A 20,997-nucleotide genomic window follows, 5' to 3' on the forward strand; every position below is an offset into this window, starting at 1 on the left:
TTTAGGCATCACTCCTCCCGACCCCTCATTTTACCTGCTCATCCTTGCCTAGACTTGCCAAGGCCCTACCCATCCCTCTTTTCAGTGTCTTTCTTGGTGGCTTGTCCAACCACCTCCTTCCTGTTTTTGTTCTGATGAGCAGGTATTGCACATGTATGGCATTTTTGGTCTTCCCCACGTTACCTCAGAACATCTATTTGCACAATTTGTATTTTATAAAATTATTTCACACTGTTAGGTCTTTCTGCATGGGAAAAAGACGCTCTCTTTCCTCTTCCCCAAATATAATCCTTTCAGTGGTACCCTCTATCTTAGTTCCTATAACCAGCTCACCTGAAACAGAATGTCTGTAGAAAGGGCGCGTAACTCAAGGGAAGGCATTAAGGGATTATTTGACAGTCTGTAAAAATGCAGAACCCTGTGATTTTGAGAAGCAGTGAGATACTCAGAGGATGTTAGAGCTGGAAGTCACTGTAGAGGTCCTGGTCCTGGATCCTTTTGTTATGTTTGGCATAGATTGTATCACTTTGGATGCTTTAGGCTGCAAGTAACAGAATATCCTAAGCAAGGGAATAACAGAATCATTTACTGTCTTCCTTAACAAGAAGTCTGGAGAGGGGGCAACTCCTAGGTTTGATTACAGCAGACAACATCACTCTAGAACTAGATACTTTCCATGGTCCCACTCTGCTATTTTCAGCTTGTTGGTGAGGGCTATTCCTTGTGTCAAGATGACCATGATGTCACAGGCAGACCCAAATACATCCATGGAAAGAGATGAGACATGTATCTACTCTGTTAAATATGCAGTTCTTCCTATGCCCCAAGGAAAAGTTTTCCTAGGTGATCCATTGGACTGCCACTCATATGTCCACAGGGAACTAGAGGAAGCAGGGATTGCATGTACATGGCATTTTTGGTCTGCTGGGTTGAGTGGGGGTGTGGATTCTGCTGGTACATAAGAAGAGGGAATGGTGAGGCACACTTAATATTTGCCCTTCATCCTGAACCCAAGAGGAGGAGTTTCTGAAGCATCTGCATCACTACCTTTTGTATTGCTCAAGTTAGAAGGATTTGTTTCTGTTTACAAATGGTTGAGTTCTCTGATGTTGTTAACTGGCAGGAGGGAAGAGAGAGAGGAAGGAAGAAAAGAGATATAAATTTAAAAGAATGATAGTTAATACATTTTCATTTATCGGTTCATGGGGCAAATCCTCTGAAATATGATGATGTGTCAGGAATGCTTAAAAAACTGCACATTAGCATGTCACTGGACTTTGGTCTGCAGCTTCTCATTCCTTTTGGGTGACTAAGTTTAGATGATGATAGCACAATAATAACCAGTCTTTGTTGCCCTTTCTCACATTTAGTTTAGGAAAAACTGCTGTCTTAGTGGGGGTTGAGAGGATTGTGTAATTTAACTTGAGAAGTGATTTTTAAATTTTTTTATTTTGACTGTGCCAATGGCATATGGAAGTTCCCAGTCCAGGGACTGAATCTGAGCTGCAGCTGTGACCTATACCCCAGCTGCAGCAACTATGGATGCTTTAACTCACTGTGCCAGGCCAGGGACTGAACTTACACCTCCAAGCAACCTGAGCCACTGCATTCAAATTTGTAACCCACTGCACCACAGCAGGAACTCTTGAGATCTTTCTTTAAATGAAGTATAGTTGATTGACAAAATTGTGTTAGTTTCCAGTGTACAGCAAAGTGATTTTTTTGCATATTATATTCCATCATAGGTTATTGCCAGATGTTGGGTATAACTCCTTGTGCTGTACAGTAAATCCTTGTTGCTTTTCTATTTTATGTATCTGTTAATCCCAACCTGCAAATTTTTCCCTCCTTCCTTCCCTCACCCCTTTGGTAACCATAAATTTCTTTTCTATGTCTGTGAATCTGTTTCTGTTTTGTATATAGATTCATTTGTATTAGATTTCACAATAAGTGAAATCATAAGTAGTATCATATAATATTTGTCTCTCTCTGTCTGACTTCACTATGTAGAATATACTCTAGGTCCATCCATGTTGCTATAGATGGAAATATTTCATTCTCTTCTGTGACTGAATACTGTTCTACTGTATGTGTGTGCCACATACACACATCTTCTTAAGCCAGTTGTCTGCTGATGAGCACTTGTGCTCTTTCCATGTCTTTGCTGCTGTGAACATTGGGGTGCGTGTATCTTTTCAAATAAGCGTTTTTACTTTTTCCAGATATACACTCAGGAGTGCGATTGCTGAATGATATGGTAGCTCTATTTTTAGTTTTTTTAAAGAAACTCTTTGTTGTTTTCCATAGTGGTTGCACCAGTTTACATTCCCACTAACAATGTACAAGGGTTCCTTTTTCTCTACACCCTCTCCAGGATTTATTAATATAGACTGTTTGATGATGTCCATTCTGATCAGTGTGAGGTGACACTTCACTGTGGTTTTGAGTTGCATTTCTCTGATAATAAAAGATGTTGAGCATCTTTTCATGTGCCTTTTGGTTATCTGTATGCCTTCTTTGGAAAAAGTCTACTTAGGTCGTTCCCATTTTTTTATTGGGTTGTTTTTTGGTATTGAGATGTATGAACTGTTAGTATATTTTGGATACTAACCACTTGTTGGTGGCATGGTTGGCAAATATTTTATCCAATTCTGTAAGTCATCCTTTCATTTTGTTGATGGTTTCCTTTGTTGTGCAAAAGCTTTCAAGTTTAAGTCTCATTTGTTTATCTTCACTTATTTCTTTTACCTTGGGAGGTTGATCCAAGAAAATATTGCTATGATTTACATCTGAAATTGTTTTGCCTATGTTCTTTTCTGGGAGTTGTATGGTGTAATGTCTTATATTTAGACATTTAGCCATTTTGAGTTTATTTTTGCATATGGTGTGAGGGAGTGTTCCAATTTCATTGGCTTACATGTAGCTGTCCAGCTTTTAGGGAGAGATTTGTAAATGGAATAGAAGATGTCTTTCTAAATGTGGGCTGCTGATAAAAGTACCTGTAACAATGAAATAGAAAATGACCCTTCCTGTCTAATTTTGTGATTCAGTTGTGTCCAGTAGGAGTTATGAAAACAGATAGCCCTTAATACTTATCAGTTTTATCATGAATGTATTTTAGATTGAGGCAGATAATGCTAAGACAGTCAAAGCTATTTCATTCACCAGGTTTCCTCTATGTGTTAGATCCTGTGTTAAGTACCTGGGATCCAAAGATACAGATATAATCTCATGCCTACGTATTGGAGCTTGAGCTCCCATGAAGAAGAGACCTATGTAAATAACTATAATTCTAGTAGTAAGGACTACAGTAGAGATGTATAAAGTAAGGATGAGCATAAATAACAGTGTCCACCTGTAAGATAATTAATATTATCCTCATTTCTAAGTGAAAAAAACAGAGCCACAGAGTGGTCCGAAATAACTTGTCCATAAGTAACAGAGGCAGGTTGTAAACTGGATCTCTGGCCCAAGTCCAGTGTCCTTTGCTCCACTCTGCATGGAAAAGAAAATCGCAGTTCTTTTCCATTTGAGGGCAGTGTCAGAAAAGACCTCATGGAGATTATAGTGTTTGAATTGGCCATGAAAAATGAGATCTCAGGGTGAGGGCAGAGACATTCTAAGCAGTAAGAACAGCAGGAGAGGCCTCAGTGCTGTATTGCTGAGGCACAATTTGTAGCAGAGAAAAAATTAGGAAGGTAGCTGAGCTTTAGAGTTGAGGTATTTACTTAATTTAATGGACAGCAAGAAGACCTGGTGGGGCTGGGGGTTGAACAGGTAACTGCTATAACCAGAAGGGTGTACACTGATGGTTGTTTTCCCACAAATACATCTTGTTGGGCTGGAGGTGATTCAGAGAACAGGCTATAGAGCAGTCCAAGCAAGGGATAACAATGGCTCTGTCATGTGCTTCCTTTTCACATGGCTCAGGTGGATGAGAGTCTCACATAGTTATGGAACAAGAAGCAGTTGATCGTGAATCTGAGAACAATTCAGGCTTATTGGTATTTTCTTATTTTAGTGAACAGTTATTTACAATTCCTAAAAGTTGAAGATTTTTTTCCCCACTTACATCTATTTCCTCTATTCTCTTGACGTTATTATCTTGTCTCAGAGAGACTTTTCTAAGACTTTTTTTTTCTTTTTTTTCTTTTTTTTTTAGGGCTGCACCTGCAGCATATAGAAGTTCCCAGGCTAGGAGCTGAATCGGAACTGTAGCTGCTTACACCACAACCACAGCACCGTGGGATCCAAGCAGTACCTGCAACCTACACCACAGCTCATGGCAATGCTGGATCCTTAACCCACTGAGTTTGGTTAGAGATCAAACTCACGTCCTCATGGATACTAGTTGGGTTTGTTACCACTGAGCCACAAGGGGAGCTCCTTCTAAGACATTTTTAATTGCTTAAAACTACCAAAAGACTTACACTTTGTGGCAAGATAGAATAACAGGATCTGTGTTTACCTTCCTGCCTAAAACAGCTGAGAAACTGGACAGAGCATATTAAATAACAATTTTCCATGTGTTGGACATTTGGCAATAAAGGACGGTGATCCCTGGGAGATGGAGAACAAACAAGGTGATCTCTAGGGCTGTCCCAGCTCACTGCCATGAGAGGATTCCCATGCATAGCACACAGTACAGGACCCCAGCTGGATCCCAGTGGTCTCCCACATAAGGAGATAAAGCTGGGTTTTTTGGAACATTGACACAATTCAAATGCCCTTACCCAGACTGATCAGAAGAGAGAAAGATATCAATTACCAATATCAGATAATCAAGTGACATCTACAGGATGTTAAAAGGACCATAAGAGAATATTGCTAATGACTTAATGCCAATAACTTCAAGAACTTTTATGCACATGAGAAATTAATTAAAAGCCACAAACTACCAAGGCTCATTCAAAAATAAATTTAAAGCCTGAATAGCCCTACATCTATTAAAGAAATTGAATTTATAGTTATAAACCTTCTAACAAGGAGAACTCCAGGCCAAGATAACTTAATTGGTGAATTCTGCCAAACATTTGTAAAAAAAAATCCCAAACTCTTTTTAGAAGAATACACAGACTCTTCTAGAAAATCAAAAATGAGCGAACACTTCTCTACTTATTCTTCAAGGCCAGCATTACCAAAGACACCACAAGTAAAGAAAAACCATAGACCAGTGTCCCCCATGAACATAGGTTTAAAAATTCTTAGAAGATTTTAGCAAATCAAATCCAGCAACATTTAGATAAAGTATCATGACCAAAGGGTGTTATCCCGGGAATGCAAAATTGGTTTAACATCTGAAAATTAGTCAGTATAACTCACCATAATAATAGACTGAAAAAAAAAGCCATATGACCAGTATTATACAAAATCCAATATCCGTTCATGATATTCAGCAAACTAGGAATAGAAGGGAACTTTCTTAAGCTGACATACAACATCTAGGAAACATCTACAGCTAACATGATACTTATAGTGAAAGACTGAATGCTTTCCCTCCAAAACCAAGACAAAAGGCAGTAGATCCAAGAAAACTGACAGACCATATATGTAGATTGGAAGACTCAATGTCGTTAAGATGTTAGTTTACCCTCAGTTGATCTATAGATTCAACATAATCCCAATCAAAATCCTATCAGACATTTTGTTAAAGTCGATCATCCCCAACTAGAACTCATACAAAGGATCCAAAAAGAGCTAAAACAACTTCAAAAAAGAACAATGTTGGAAGACTGACTTTACCTGATTTCTGTAATTATTATAAATTTATAGTAATCAAGATAGTCTGATATTAGGGTAAAGGTAGACAAATAGATCAACAGAACAGAATAAAGAGTCCTTTAATAAACCCAAAGATAAGTGACAAATGGATTTTTAAGGAAGGTGCAAAGGCAGTTCAGTGGACAAAGAATAGGTTTTTCAACAAACGGTGCTGGAACAATTTGATACACATCTGCAAAAAAAAAAAAAAAAAAAAAAATGGACCATGTATCCTCACCTCACATCAGTCACAAAAACTAACAATGTATTATAGACCTAACTGTGCTATCCTAAAACTATAAAACTTCTAGAAGAAACATAAAAAAGTATTTTACTTAAGCAGATTTCTTAAATATGACACCAAAAGCATAATCCATGAAAGACAAATTTGATAAATGGAACTTCGTCATAATTCTCTGAACAGCGTGTTCAAGAATTTCAAAGAATTGGGAGTTCCCGCCATGGCTCAGTGGTTAACGAATCCGACTAGGAACCATGAGGTTGTGGGTTCGATCCCTGGCCTTGCTCAGTGGGTTAAGGATCTGGCATTGCTGTGAGCTGTGGTGTAGGTCACAGACGTGGCTCGGATCCCACGTTGCTGTGGCTCTGGTGTAGGCTGGCGGCTGCAGCTCTGATTCGACCCCTAGCTTGGGAACCTCCATATGCCGCAGTATTTTTCAAAGGAATGAAAAATAAAGCCATAGACTGGAGAAAATACTTACAAACCATGTACCTTATAGAAGACTTTATTCAGAATAACTCAATAATGAGACAATAGCAGTTCTTATAGCTCAGCGGAAACGAATCTGACTAGAATCCATGAGGACACAGGTTGGATCCCTGGCCTCACTCAGTGGGTTAAGGATCCAGTGTTGCCATGAGCTGTGGTGTAGGTCACAGACTCGGCTTGGATCCTGAGTTGCTGTGGTATAGGCCACTAGCTATAGCTCTGATTCGACCCCTAGCCTGGGAGCCTCCATGTGCCGCAAGTGTGGCCCTAAAAAAGACCAAAAAAAAATTTTTTTAAATAAATAATAAAAAAGACAAACAATCCAGTAAAAATGAGCAAAGAATGTATACCAATAGGAAGTAAACTAATGAAAAGCACATGGAAAATATGTTTAATATCATTAATCAGGAAAATGCAAAGTAAAACCACCATCAGATACCACACTACACATGTTATAATGGTAAAAAGTAAACTGAAACACTCATTACTGCAGGTAGGAATGTAACATGATGCAGTAATTTTGGAAGTAGTTTGGCGGTTTCTTAAATATTTGCTTCCAATTGACATTCTACTCCAGGGCAATTACCCAAGGGAAATTAAAGTATATCTCCATACAAATACTTATGCACAAATGTTTACAGCAGCTTCATTTGTAACAACCAAAATCTGGAGTCACCTCAGATGTCCGTCAGCAGATGAATGGAAAAATTTTGGCATGTCCATTTTGAAAGAATACACCTCACCTATGAAAATGAATGAACTATTGATCTATGAGGCAATACAGATGTCTCAAAATAATTATGCTGAGTGAAAGAAGCCAGACCTCCCCTACTCTACCCAAAGGAAAAGAAAATTTAGAAAATACAAACCAGTGGATATTTACTGAAAACTAATTGGTGATTACTAAGGAACAGCAGGGGAGGCAAATGGGAAGAGATAGGAAGGAGGATTTAAAAAAGGGATGAAGGAAACCTTCAGGGTGATGGATATGTCCCTTTTCTTGATCTTGGTGCATGTTTGTGAAGACTTATCATGTACTTTAAGTACATGCAGCTTTTTGTATCTCAGTTATACTTCAATAAAACTGTATTTTTGGCCACACCTGCAGCATGCAGGAATTCCTGGGTCAGGGATCGAACCTGTGCCACAGCAGTGACAACGCTGGATCCTTAATTCACTAGGCCACCAGGGAACTCCAATAGAACTATATTTTAAACTGCCAGAACAATGCTAGATCTGTCTGTCTGCTCAAGTTCAACTAAGACTGAATTCTCAGGAATTCAAATGTGATAGTTATTTAGCATTTAGAGTCTCACAATTTTCAAGGATATTTTTTTCTGCATGTTTATCTCTTTGTTTTGTTTATTTTTTTGATTTCTTTACATGTAAATTCTTTATTTCATAAAGAGGTAGAGCAATATAAACTCATATAAACTGCTGGTGACAATATAAATTGGTACAATCACTCTGTAAATACATTTCTTAATGTAAAATATGGACATAATCTGTAGCCTACCAGTTCTCTTTCTAGGTATGGACCAAGAATAGCAGCTCTGGAGTTGTTACTCCAGTGGCTAGGGTCACTGCTTTGGTGTGGATTTGGTCCCTGAACTTCCGCATGCCACAGACACATCCAAATAAAAAAAGAATAGTAGCTTCAAACTGGTCTAAGGACTCCTTTGTATTCTTAAATTACTGAGTAATTTGAAGAGCTTTTGTTTTGAATTACATCTTTAGGTGTTTACTTGTATATTAGAAATCAAAACAGAATATTGTTTAGAAACATTTTTCACTTTTAAATAACTGTAAGAAACATACTGACATGTTCACACAAATAATACTTTTAGGGAGAATTTTTTTCTATGCAATTAGTTTATTTATTTATTTATTTTTATTTTCCCACTGTACAGCAAGGGGATCAAGTTATCCTTACATGTATACATTACAATTACATTTTTTCCCCACCCTTTCTTCTGTTGCAACATGAGTATCTAGACAAAGTTCTCAATGCTATTCAGCAGGATCTCCTTGTAAATCTATTCTAAGTTGTGTCTGATAAGCCCAAGCTCCCGATCCTTCCCACTCCCTCACTCTCCCATCAGGCAGCCACAAGTCTCTTCTCCAAGTCCATGATTTTCTTTTCTGAGGAGATGTTCATTTGTGCTGGATATTAGATTCCAGTTATAAGTGATATCATATGGTATTTGTCTTTGTCTTTCTGGCTCATTTCACTCAGGATGAGATTCTCTAGTTCCATCCATGTTGCTGCAAATGGCATTATGTCATTCTTTTTTATGGCTGAGTAGTATTCCATTGTGTATATATACCACCTCTTCTGAATCCAATCATCTGTCGATGGACATTTGGGTTGTTTCCATGTCCTGGCTATTGTGAATAGTGCTGCAATGACCATGCGGGTGCATGTGTCTCTTTTAAGTAGAGTTTTGTCCGGATAGATGCCCAAGAGTGGGATTGTGGGGTCCTATGGAAGTTCTATGTATAGATTTCTACGGTATCTCCAAACTGTTCTCCATAGTGGCTGTACCAGTTTACATTCCCACCAACAGTGTGGGAGGGTTCCCTTTTTAGGGAGAATAATTTTTTTCCAAACCAAAGTGAGAAAAGTGGTATCATTGTATGCTTTCACAGATTGCATTAGTATCTTGCTTGGTAGAAGATGGATGTTCATATTTGTTTCTATGTTCAGTCTATTGGGATATATTGTCTTAATTGAAGTATATGAAGAAAATATTGCCTCACACAGATATATGTTTGGAAAAGAGAGACTTTTCAGATAATTTTGGATATGCTTTGATACTTCACTGTAACTCTCTAAGTGATAGTTTCTTAAATTTAAGTTGCAGTATTGAATCTAAAACCACGTTAATGACCTTTTTGTACTCTATTGCATTAAAATCCCTTTGAGAGTAGAAAAAAGTCAATCTTGGAATTCCTGTCGTGGCTCTGTGGTTAGCAAATCCAACTAGGAACCATGAGGTTGCGGGTTTGATCCCTGCCCTTGCTCAGTGGGTTAAAAGATCTGGCATTGCCGTGAACTGTGGTGTAGGTTGCAGACACGGCTCGGATCCTGCGTTGCTGTGGCTCTGGCATAGGCCGGCGGCTACAGCTCCAATTCGACCCCTAGCCTGGGAACCTCCATATGCCGCAGGAACAGCTCAAGAAAAGGCAAAAAGACAAAAAAAAAAAAAAAAAGTAAATCTGTACTTCAAATAGGGTGAGTAGACTTTGTAACATCATGGACTAGTCATTTGAAAGGTATTGGCCCAGGTGAATTATTCACATCTTCTAAATGTTGATACATTTTATTATATAATATCAAAAAATAATATTCATTAGTATCACCAACAGTCTCATCACAAAAGTCTCAAAGCACTAGAAAGCTGTCATGCTTATCATGGCAGACATAAATTTTCTGAAATTCTACTTCATACTTGAAAGATTGAATTTTATGGCAACCAGTACTGTCATTTGTTTTATTTACAGGCTCACTTTATTTTATTTTTTAAAAATTTTTATATAATTTTTGTTTTTTCCATTATCACTTTATTTTTGAGAAATAACAGTTGAATACTGCATCTGAATCATGATGGTTTGAAATCTTCCATTCATTCTTTTAAGTAAAAACAGTGGTCTATGAAAAAAGTAGTTAGTTGAGCCCACCATTCAGGCATACAATTACGTTTCCTTGAGACAGATTTAGCTATTTTTTAGGCATCAAAAGGGTCTTATACAATTTCCCATTTGGGGATAGAACAGGGTCAGCAAACATTTTTTGTAAAGGGTCAATGAATGTTAGGCTTTGTAGACCACTGAACTGAATTTGAGTTGTAACAATTCAGCTACGTAATAGCAGTGTGAAAACAGCCTAGACAATATGTAAACAAATGGGTCTGACTGTGTACCATTCGAATTTTATTTACAAAATCAGGAAGCAGACCAGGTTGGCCCCGCAAGCTGTAGTTTGTCAGCCGTAACATAGAGTACTAAAAAGATGAGTGTATTAAGATTAAGTAATAAAATTAATAACTTACTGTTTCAGGAGTTCCTGTCGTGGCACAGTGGTTAACGAATCCGACTAGAAACCATGAGCTTGAGGGTTCGATCCCTGCCCATGCTCAGTGGGTTAACGATCCGGCGTTGCCATGAGCTGTGGTGTAGGTTGCAGACGCAGCGCGGATCCCGAGTTACTGTGGCTCTGGCATAGGCTGGCAGCTACAGCTCCGATTCGACCCCTAGCCTGGGAAACTCCATATGCCGTGGGAGCGGCCCAAGAAATAGCAAAAAGACAAAAAATAAATAAATAAATAACTTACTGTTTCACCTCAGACATGCTTCTCTGTAGTATCATTCTGCCGTCATTCTCCCTCCACTCAAGACCACTCATCCTTATCTCTCTACATTGTGTCACCCTCCTCTCTGATGCTAATCCCAACCTCTGAGCCCTGGATTGTATTTATCCTGCCTCGAGAACTTCCCGAGGAAAAAATTACCTCTCGTTTTCAAACTCATTTCTCTCTTTTTTTATTTTTAAGGTTTTATAGTTGATTTACAATGTTGTGATAATTTCTGCTGTACGGCAAAGTGGTTTGGTTCTACATGTGCATACATACATTCTTTTTCAGATTCTTTTCCCATATAGGTTATCACAGAACATTGGGTAGAATTCCATGTGCTATACAGCAGGCCCCTTTTGGCCAGTCAACCCATATACCTCAGTGTGCTCTGCCAGTCCCAAACTCTCAGTCCATCCCTCCCCCACCTGTTTCCTTTGGTGACCCAAAGTTTGTTTTCAGAGTCTGTGAGTCTGTTTTTGGTCTGCAAATAAGTTCATTTGTATTATTTTTAAAGATCCCATATATAAGTGATATCATACGATGTTTGTTTTTCACTGTCTGACTCAAACTCATCTGTTTTTGACTTTTTCTTCTTGATCTCAAACAGGCATAAATGTCACCCATCTTTAACCCATAAAAAGCCTTCCTTTGATCCTCTCCTCCCCTCCCAGTGTATGCTTGGACTTTATTTCCTTTACATGGCAGCAATCTCCTCGCTGTCCATTCTATTCTTAGGGTTCTATTTGCTAGGACTTTCTGCAGTGTTTGATGCCAGTGGTACCTGATTGCTTCATGACATTTTTTTAAAGCTCTGTTCTTAATTGGTTCAGTAATTTAATTTTCCTGAACTTCTCTTTACCATTCTGATTCTTCTTTCATGCAGTTTTCTTCCAGTCATCTTCAATGTTGGTCTTTCTTGGTTTCACTTCTTATTTTCTTACAGATATAATGTTCATTGTTCTCTATATGATCTATGACTGACTTCTACTTGTGTGATCTCAGCTCCCATATCATTGATGATGACACCCAAATTTGTATCCATGCCAAGTGTTTCTTCTGACCTTTAGAACATGCTTCCAGTCCACCATCAGACATCTCAGCTTAGAGTTCCAACAGCACCTTCATATGTATCAGGTCCAAAATGGTTTTTATCTCCCTCGAAACCAACTTTCCTCCTTTTTCAGTAAAAAGCAGTTCCTCAGCCCCAAACTAGAAATCTGGAATTATTTAAGATTCCTTCTCCTTTCATCTTGAATATCCATGTGCTCACCTGCAAATCCCCATCAGCTGTACCTCCTAAATATATTTTTACTGCATTTATCATCTCCCTCAAATTTCACTGCCTTTTCATTAGTTCACCTTTATCTCCTCTCTGGCTCTCACCCAGGCTTTCTAACTTGCCTTTGTCCTATCTTCTAGGATAGCTTTCCAGGCAGAGGTGATTGTTCTTTGCTTTGTGCCTTTTCTTACCATACAGGTAATATTTGCCAGGTAATGTTATTTACTGTAAAATCAGAATCTTATTGGGACTTTCCTACTGAAAGACTTCCAGGGGCTCCCCTTGGTACTCAGGGTGAAGTTGAGGTTGAAGCTCACACATGAAGCCATGTGAGATCCTTCACTGGCCCTTCCCTGGCTCTCAAGTTGGCCTCTGAGGGCTTCACACTTTGCACACTTGCTAAAAACGTCATCACTCTCCTCCCATGTCTGAATTTAGGGTCCCACTCAACTCTTTCCTCCCCATGGAGTCTTTCCTAACACCCCGCTATGTTCTCACAATGCAGTGTCTGGATAACAGTATTTACAAATGATTATTTTGGGTGCATACTTTGTTCAGACCCTTTGCAATCTTTATTTAATTTTTATTATAGTTGACTTATAATGTTCTGTCAATTTCTGCTGTACAGCAAAGTGATCCAATTATATATTTATATAAATTCTTTTTTTCATATAATCCTCCATCTTGTCCCATCACAAGTGATTAGATATAGTTCCCTGTGCTATACAGCAGGATCTCATGGCTTAGCCACACCAAATGCAATAGTTTGCATCTACTAGCCCCAAATTCCCAGTCCAGTCCACACCCTCCCCCTCAACAACCACAAGTCTGTTCTCCATGTCTACAGATAGGTTCATTTGTGCCATATATTAAATTCCAGATATCTTTATAATAACCCTGAAAGGGAAAGGTAGTAATTATTATTCCCGTGTTAGAGATGAGGGCCTGTATGGAAGATGTATTAAGTAATTTGCTTGAAGTTGCACATCTAGACAGGGGCCGAGCTGGGCCCTCCACCTCTTTCTGCTCTATCATTCTGCCTCTTTTTACTCTTCTAAAGATCTCTTTATTATCTGAACATGTACTCATCTCCTCTGAGAAGCAATGCATTTCCATATCATCAGGTCAATAAATAAAGGAACAGAAGAACTTGTGACTGACACAGTTTCAAATGTAAAGTAGTCCCATGATATATTATAATCTCAGAAAACAATGTTATAGTGTAATTATTTGCCTTTTTCAAAGAGCTATTTGTTTATATATCAGGTAAAGTATTTTGGTGTTTGTACATTTTGCTCAACACATACTTACTGTGCTCAGTGTTCTCTGAAGCCCTGCTCAGTAAACAGATGTTGCCATGACTATTTCCATCCTAGGGAAGCTTTGGTCTGTAACCTGTGGTGGCTCCACATCTAATGTGGACAGGCAGCAGGAATAAAATGCCTCAGATTTTAAAGCAGAGGAAGGTCCCATGGGACTGCATTCACATGGGACCAGGAAAGATGTCCAGAAGGAAAATATTGAGGGAAGGCTGTTTGAGGGGATAAGACATTTAAAATAAAGTAAGAAACAAACCTTGTTTTGTTCATTTATAATTCATATCAATTATTGATACTTTTTAGTTGTAGCATTAAGAACTATTTCAGTGACAGAGTATCAATTTTTAAAACATTTATTGTAAAATAAATGCATAAAACAAAGGTCTAGCTTAATGAAGACTGAGTGTGGATTTTAAGTGAGGAACAGGATGGCTTTGTCTTTGCCTTTGTTGTTGGAATTTCCTGGACTGGGTATCACCTGCAGTTCTCTGCTGGGCAGGTGTGGCCAGAGAGGTCCTGTGGTTTCCTTGGCCTGAGGAGGTCATCTCGTGTTGTTGAAAGTACCTTTCCTAAGTCCATACCGCCCCCACTGTGGCTTAGCTTCTGTTCTTTAGGCCATGATTTTTGTTGCCTCGGCTAACATTTTGGTAGTGCACATTGTTTCTGAATTCTAGGCGGCCCCTCTTGGACACTAAATACATTTTTTTTTGTGCTGAGGTGCCCCTGGAATCGTAATGGGTAGATGTGGACAGTGAATATATTAGAAAGATTGACTCTCTTATAAATTCAGGTCAAATCATAGTAATTGAATGCATGTATGATGTTCTGTGAAAGCTTAGATGGCTATGATGGAATTCTTTCCTCTTTTGCAATTTGCTCTCATTTCTGCCACTTACATGACAAGTGTGTTTATTAGTGCCCATCAAAATTAAAATCCAAGTGAAGTAGGCTTGAAGATAGAATGTTTCCAAAAAATACATTTATGTTATTGCCTTCAAATGGTGAAGGCATAAGTGTCTGCATGTTTGGGACATTGTGCTAAGAGTGTCATTGACCGAAATCTTCTGTTCTCATAGACTTGATCCAGGCTACCAATGAGACCAATGTTAATATTCCTCAGATGGCGGACACGCTCTTCGAGCGGGCAACAAACAGTAGCTGGGTGGTTGTATTTAAAGCTTTAGTCACAACACATCATCTCATGGTGCATGGAAATGAGGTAAACTACAGAAACGTTTACTTTTCTGGCAGGGGAGGGAGGCTGGTGATGACTTACCAACCTTTGAGCTTCCACTAATTAAGAGAAAAATAGAGGAAATATATAGTTCAAAGTCTCTGGAGTGCAGTTTTAATCTTCTCTTTAGCTATTTTCCAGAAAAGTGTTGTTAGACATTTTCTTAGAGATATCGAAGTGTTAAATATGTATATACCATGTAAACATATTCACGGACAAAAATGTTAGGAGAAAGGAACCAGAAAATCATTCTTCCAGTTGGAAATATTCCTTTGTGCCTCTGTGTAAAAGTTGCTTTCATAAAAATGTTGAATTTTGGAAAATATTGACCAACTATAAATTAGCCAATTTATGCGGCAACCTCCTAAATCCTGTTAAATTGCAGTGGTTTTGTTATATGCAGAAATGAAAGATCATACAATTTAATTCTAATTCAGTAAGTATGATTCAGTCTTTTGTGTGTATGTGTCTTTTTAGGGCTGCTCCTGCTACATATGGAGGTTCCCAGGCTAGGGGTCGAATCAGAGCTATAGCCACCCACCTACGCCACAGTCACAGCAGCACCAGATCTGAGCAGTGTCTGTGACCTACACTGCAGCTCATACCAATGCCAGATCCTTAACCCACTGAGCAGGGCCAGGGATCGAACCTATGTCCTTATGGTGCTAGTCAGATTCGTTTCCACTGAGCCATGACAGGAGCTCCTGATTCAGTCTTTATTCCCTCTCAAGAGAAAACCAGCAGACTTTGATACTTTATAAACTAGGCAAAAAAGATAACAATGAGAATTTATATATTTTTTAAAAGTAGCTCTAATGTCAGAAAGTATTTAAAGTAATGATTTTGATAATATTGATGTTAATTCTAATTTCTTAAAATTTTATTGAAGTTTGATTTACAGTGTTTTGCTAGTTTCAAGTATAGAGCAAAGCGATTCATTTATACACACATATATATATATGTATATTCTTATTCTTATTTTTCCATTATGATTTGTCACAGGATATTGAATGTAGTTCCCTGTGTGATTCTAATGTCTGTTTTTCAGAGATTTATTCAGTATTTGGCCTCTAGAAATACACTATTCAATCTCAGCAATTTTTTGGACAAAAGTGGATCCCATGGTAAGGATACTATGTTTTATCATTTTCTTGCTGACATGTTTGATGCAGAATTTTTAATTTTTGAAGTAGGGTTACTCTTTCAAAATCATTGTTACTGATAGCTCTGTTGGCTATCTAAGAAAATTATAAAAGAAACTATATAGTTACTTTATAGGAACTTTAAAATAATTGTCAGCATACGAATATTATATTAATATTATATTAATGAATTTGAATATTATATCAGTTTTTTTTGTCTTTTTCAGTATTTACCTTAAAAAGTAACAGTGGGTTTGCTAGACCTACATCGTTTGTTTATGAAGGTGCAAAAGGCAATGAAATAAAAGATTCTTTCCCAATTAAAGAAAAGGGCCAGTGTTACGTGATTTTTTTGTAAATTGATAGAATTTGAACTGCAGTCATTTGTTCATTCATCACATTTGCTGATTGCCTGTTATGTTTAAGGCAGGCTCACCAAGCAAGTGGATACTTCTTGGATAGCTCTGTAGATAAAGTCTGAAACAGGCTGTTATTTAAAACAGTGAACAAAAATGTAAAGGAAAAATCAGAAAAGACAGTCTGCTTGAGGATGGTAGCATAACAAAAATGAGTAGTCTTAGAATGTCTCATGCCAAAAGTACTTTTGCCTAAAGTAGGATTTTAAGTGAGGCCTGTGGCATACTTATTGACCTCATCTTAGAATTATTTACATTTAAGGAGTTTTTAAAAACTGGTATTAAGAAAAGCGCAATTGAAGGTATTTTATTAATTAGTTTTATTTTCTCTGGCTCTCCCCCAGGTTATGATATGTCTACCTTTATAAGGCGCTATAGTAGATATCTGAATGAAAAGGCTTTCTCTTACAGACAGATGGCATTTGATTTTGCCAGAGTGAAGAAAGGGTATGTTTTTTTTCTTCTTCTTCTCATATTTGTTTGGGGAGAATAAGTCTTTGAGGCATACTTGGTTTATCTTAACTAAGTTTACCTGCCAACTAATTTTGATCATGGAGGCCCAGTTTTCAATCCCCTAAAAGAGAAGCTCAATTAATAATATGGAAATCAGCCTTGAGGTTGCCATATGTGTTACTATATTTATATTTTCATTCAGAAAATCTGATTTGCTTCCCAGGGTTGACATGGTATAACATTTTATTTGTTAATCAGTTCAAAATTATTGAATACATATATACTTTTAAATAATTTTAAATGGAGAGAATTTAAACAAGGTTCATTTAAAAGTACAGTGGCTATAGTTGATGGTGTTATTCAGTGTGGTTTTTTTCTTTTTAATTTCATTTTTTTTCTATGGCCACACCCATGGCATATGAAAGTTCCCAGGCCAGGGGTTGAATCTGAGCCATAGTTGCAACCTACACAGCAGCTGTAGCAATATCTGGTCCTTTAACCCATTGTGCTAGGCCAGGGACCTGAGCCACTGCAGTCAGACTTCTTAACCGACTCACTACGGCAGGAACACTTCAATGTGTTTTTGATTGAAGTGCAGCTGAGCTGTGTATGTGGCGTAGATCTATTTTGGGGCTAATATTGACCTACTATTATACACACACACAAACACACATGCACACATACCATGATTGAACTAATCATTAATACTAACCATTGATTAGGAAAACCTCACTGAAACAGAAACACTTGCATTTAATTCATAATTACCATTTATTTCCCTCTAAATAGTTTTTTGAGTTTAAAAGTATACAGCCACAAATCTAGGCAAATCTTCTATCTGTTCCTAACTGGAAATAATGGAAAGATGTTGTAGAAAGTTTAGTATTTTAGTCTCAAGAATCCACACAAAAAGATGCAACTCTCTTTTCTAACAGCTGATCTAAACTTAGCTTCTAACTACTTTTTTTTTTTAAATCATAGTGGTGAAAAATATAAACTTACCTATTCAAATAAGTTTCTTGTGGGTGAGCATTTTATGAAATCTAGGTTTTGACTTCATCCGCAACTCATTAGAGATGCTGCTAGTTCATGCTCCTGTCCCAGCTGGATGATGACCTCTCCACAGCCTTCTTAGAAGCTTGTGTACCCTGTATGGGCACAGAAAGGCACTTTGGGATGCTGTCCTTACCATTGGAGTGGGAGAGACCCCAAAAGCTGCCATTAGCCCGTTCACATGACCTGGGCATTTCATTGTAGTAACCTGTTTCAGTCCTGCTGTTCCTTGGCCGTCCCTGGAGGAGGCCTGTGAGTGGGTCCAGGGTCCATTACCCCTCTGATGCCCCCCTCAGCTCTAATCTCAAGTCTCATTCTCCCCAGCTGCTGAAATGCATCTTGTTTCAGCCAAGCTGCAAATCAGAATGCAGTTTTCTTTACCTGATGGATAATAATATCCATTCTGTTCCCAGTCCCATAGGTTTTGAAGGCTTCCAAGACATATTTTCTCTCTCTCTCAAAAAGAAACAAACTGAGGTTTAGGAAACCTGTATTTTGTTTGGTTTTGGTTTTTTTCCAATTGAAGTATAGTTGATTGATGGTGTTGTGCCAATTTATGCTGTCATCAAAGAGACCCAGTCACTTTTCTTATATTATCTTCCATCATGGTCTACCCTAAGAGACTGGATATAGTTGCCTGTGCTATATAGCAGGACCTCATTGCTTATCCATTCTAAACATAATGGTTTGCATCTACCAATCCCAAACTCCTGGTCCATCTCACTCCCTCCCCACCCGCCCCTTAACAACCATAAGTCTGTTCTCTATGTCTGTGATTTGGTTTAGGATACCTGTATTTTAAATACTACTATTTTTTGTTATTAACATAGGAAAATCCATTCAGAAATTCAGCTGGCCCCTTTTATCCAGAGGGCATTGCTTTCTTCCTGAGGGCAGTGTGGAGAAAGCATTACCTGTGTGGTTGAGAAATGAGAGTGAGTCAGGAGGATTAGAGAAGTAGGGGAACCAGCCACAGCCTCTTCCCACCCCAAAAAACACCCCACAAGGCAGTAGAGGGGAGACAGCTCGGAACAATGCACATGGTCTTGAATTTTCCACATACAAGTAAGTTTTACCTTTTCCTTTTTTTTTTTTTTATTTTAATTGTAGGGCCGATGGTGTCATGCGAACCATGGCTCCTGAAAAGCTGCTGAAGAGTATGCCCATCCTACAGGGACAGATTGATGCCCTGCTGGAATTTGACGTACGTATCTCATCAGAAAATGCTTTTTACATAATCGGTATTGCTTTTTATTGGAAGGTGGGCCACTGATAAAGAATTTCCCCATGAAACAGACTTAGAGATGAATTCGTTGAACGCTTAATTAGTGTGGGCTGTTGGTGCAGCGGAGAGGATTTTGATTGCCCTGTTTGCCAGGTGTTAACCTAAGTTATGGAAACCTAGGAGTGGTGCATTCCTGGAACACCATGTTCCAAGCAGGAGGGTGGCCTCCTGTTTGTTTGACAGGATAAAGTAGCTGCAAAAGGCTCATCCCGGCAGCTAAATGACAACCTGCTATTAGAAATCATTTTATCTAGAGTGCTTGCATGACAGCATCCACTGAAGAGAACTGTTTTTGTTTTGCTGTGGTCCTTCTTCCCGTCAAAGCCAACCTGCCTTGTTTCTTAAAGCCACACCTGTATCTTGACTATGGTGGCAGATGCACTAATTCACTCACATATGGTAAGATTATCTAAATACACACACAAACGAGTAGAACTGGGGAGATCTAAGTGAGATTGGTACATTCTGTCAATAGCTGTATTCTGGATGTGACAGTGTACTATAGTTCTACAAGATGCTACCTTTGGGAGAAACTGGTAAATAGTACATGGGATCTCTGTATTTTTTACAGTTGCATGTGGATTTTCAGTTATTTCAAAATAAAAATGGTAGTAGTTCCCTGGTACCCTAGCAGTTAAGGATTCAGTGTTTTTCCTACTGTGGCAAGGGTTCAGTTCCTGGCCTGGGAACTTGGGGTCCCCATGCGTGGGCATGGTCGAAAGAAAAGTTTAACAAAAGTTTCATATGATTCATGAAAATAAAATATTCTGACATGCAGGAAGATTTTTAACTTGCGTTGTTAGCTTTCATCTATTTGATACTTGCCTAAAACAAAAATTTTCCTCAAATATTCTTAAAATTGCTAAGATTGTATAATTTAGTCTGTCACTGAATCCTAGTCACAGACTCCTGTGAAATTTCAGTAAAAGCAGAAAACCAGCTTAGTGGTGGTTTTTTTGACAGATTTTATAGTAAGGACTTCACTAGGTATATATGGAATTACTTCTCTTAACTTTTTTTTTCTTTTTATTCCTTCATTTTCTATGCTTTCCTTACCCTTCATGATGGTACTGCCTTAATTAAAGGAGAAAAGAAGTCATAAAAGCAAAAAGAGCAGAGGTTGAGGAGTTGGAAACAGGGATCTGGGAATGAAGAGAAATTATTCTTCTTTGTGTTGGTGATTAGAGTGAATGCTATGAGTCTCAAGAATTAATTTAGGGGTAAGGTGTCCGTTCCCTAAGCAGCGCTTCCTCTTTCAGCCACTGTTGGCCCTTGGAGCCTGAGTCAGGGGCCCATGTAAAGACCATTACATGGGGGAAAGGGAAGAATGTAGTATGACATAGTAAAAGCAACAAGAGGCCAGGTGTTCAAAAGATGGATTTGATTGATCTATGGATCATTGATCTAATAGAATGAATATATGTCTTATCATTGATAGGACTGACTTCATTGAGTTCAGTTGAAACAACAAAAAAAAAGAAAGTCCATCTTTTGCTATTTGTAGGGTTACTCAAGCGGTTTTACAACATTGCCTATGAATGTGTAGTATTCATTTGAGACATTTTAATGTTCCCTGAGAAAAAATTGTCATTTGATAACATGCAGTTGACCTATGAAATTTTCATCTTTTTCTAGGTACATCCAAATGAGCTAACAAATGGTGTCATAAATGCTGCATTTATGCTTCTTTTCAAAGACCTTATCAAACTTTTTGCTTGCTACAATGACGGAGTTATTAATTTACTTGGTAGGTAGAACTACTGAATGGTGTTTGTGAATAGAGATGGTATCAGAATGCAAAGATTTGGATACTGCAGCTTTCATAAGATATCTAAATACATGACTCATTCAGGTGACATTTCTCTGTGTATTTTTTCCCCATATTTATACTGCTCTTTATTGCATTTACTATTTCTCTAATATTATTATATGCTGATACACATTTCAACATTTCTTTTTTTTTTTCACTTT

At 38.1% G+C, this 20,997-nt stretch overlaps 1 protein-coding gene across 30 annotated transcripts in view; it reads left to right on the plus strand.

Annotated features, from left to right (window-relative positions):
• Window positions 1–20,997, plus strand: part of SNAP91 (synaptosome associated protein 91) — a 157,655-nt gene that overhangs the window by 32,463 nt on the left and 104,195 nt on the right. For all 30 annotated transcript variants that reach the window (XM_021091681.1, XM_005659405.3, XM_021091727.1 and 27 more), the window contains exons 3-7: window positions 14,520–14,662; window positions 15,726–15,801; window positions 16,580–16,682; window positions 18,852–18,945; window positions 20,662–20,773. In XM_021091681.1, the coding sequence (XP_020947340.1) occupies window positions 14,520–14,662; window positions 15,726–15,801; window positions 16,580–16,682; window positions 18,852–18,945; window positions 20,662–20,773 (528 nt within the window). The remainder of the gene's footprint in view (window positions 1–14,519; window positions 14,663–15,725; window positions 15,802–16,579; window positions 16,683–18,851; window positions 18,946–20,661; window positions 20,774–20,997) is intronic.

Source organism: Sus scrofa, chromosome 1 (assembly GCF_000003025.6).
Source record: "Sus scrofa isolate TJ Tabasco breed Duroc chromosome 1, Sscrofa11.1, whole genome shotgun sequence".
Taxonomy (NCBI): domain Eukaryota; kingdom Metazoa; phylum Chordata; class Mammalia; order Artiodactyla; family Suidae; genus Sus; species Sus scrofa.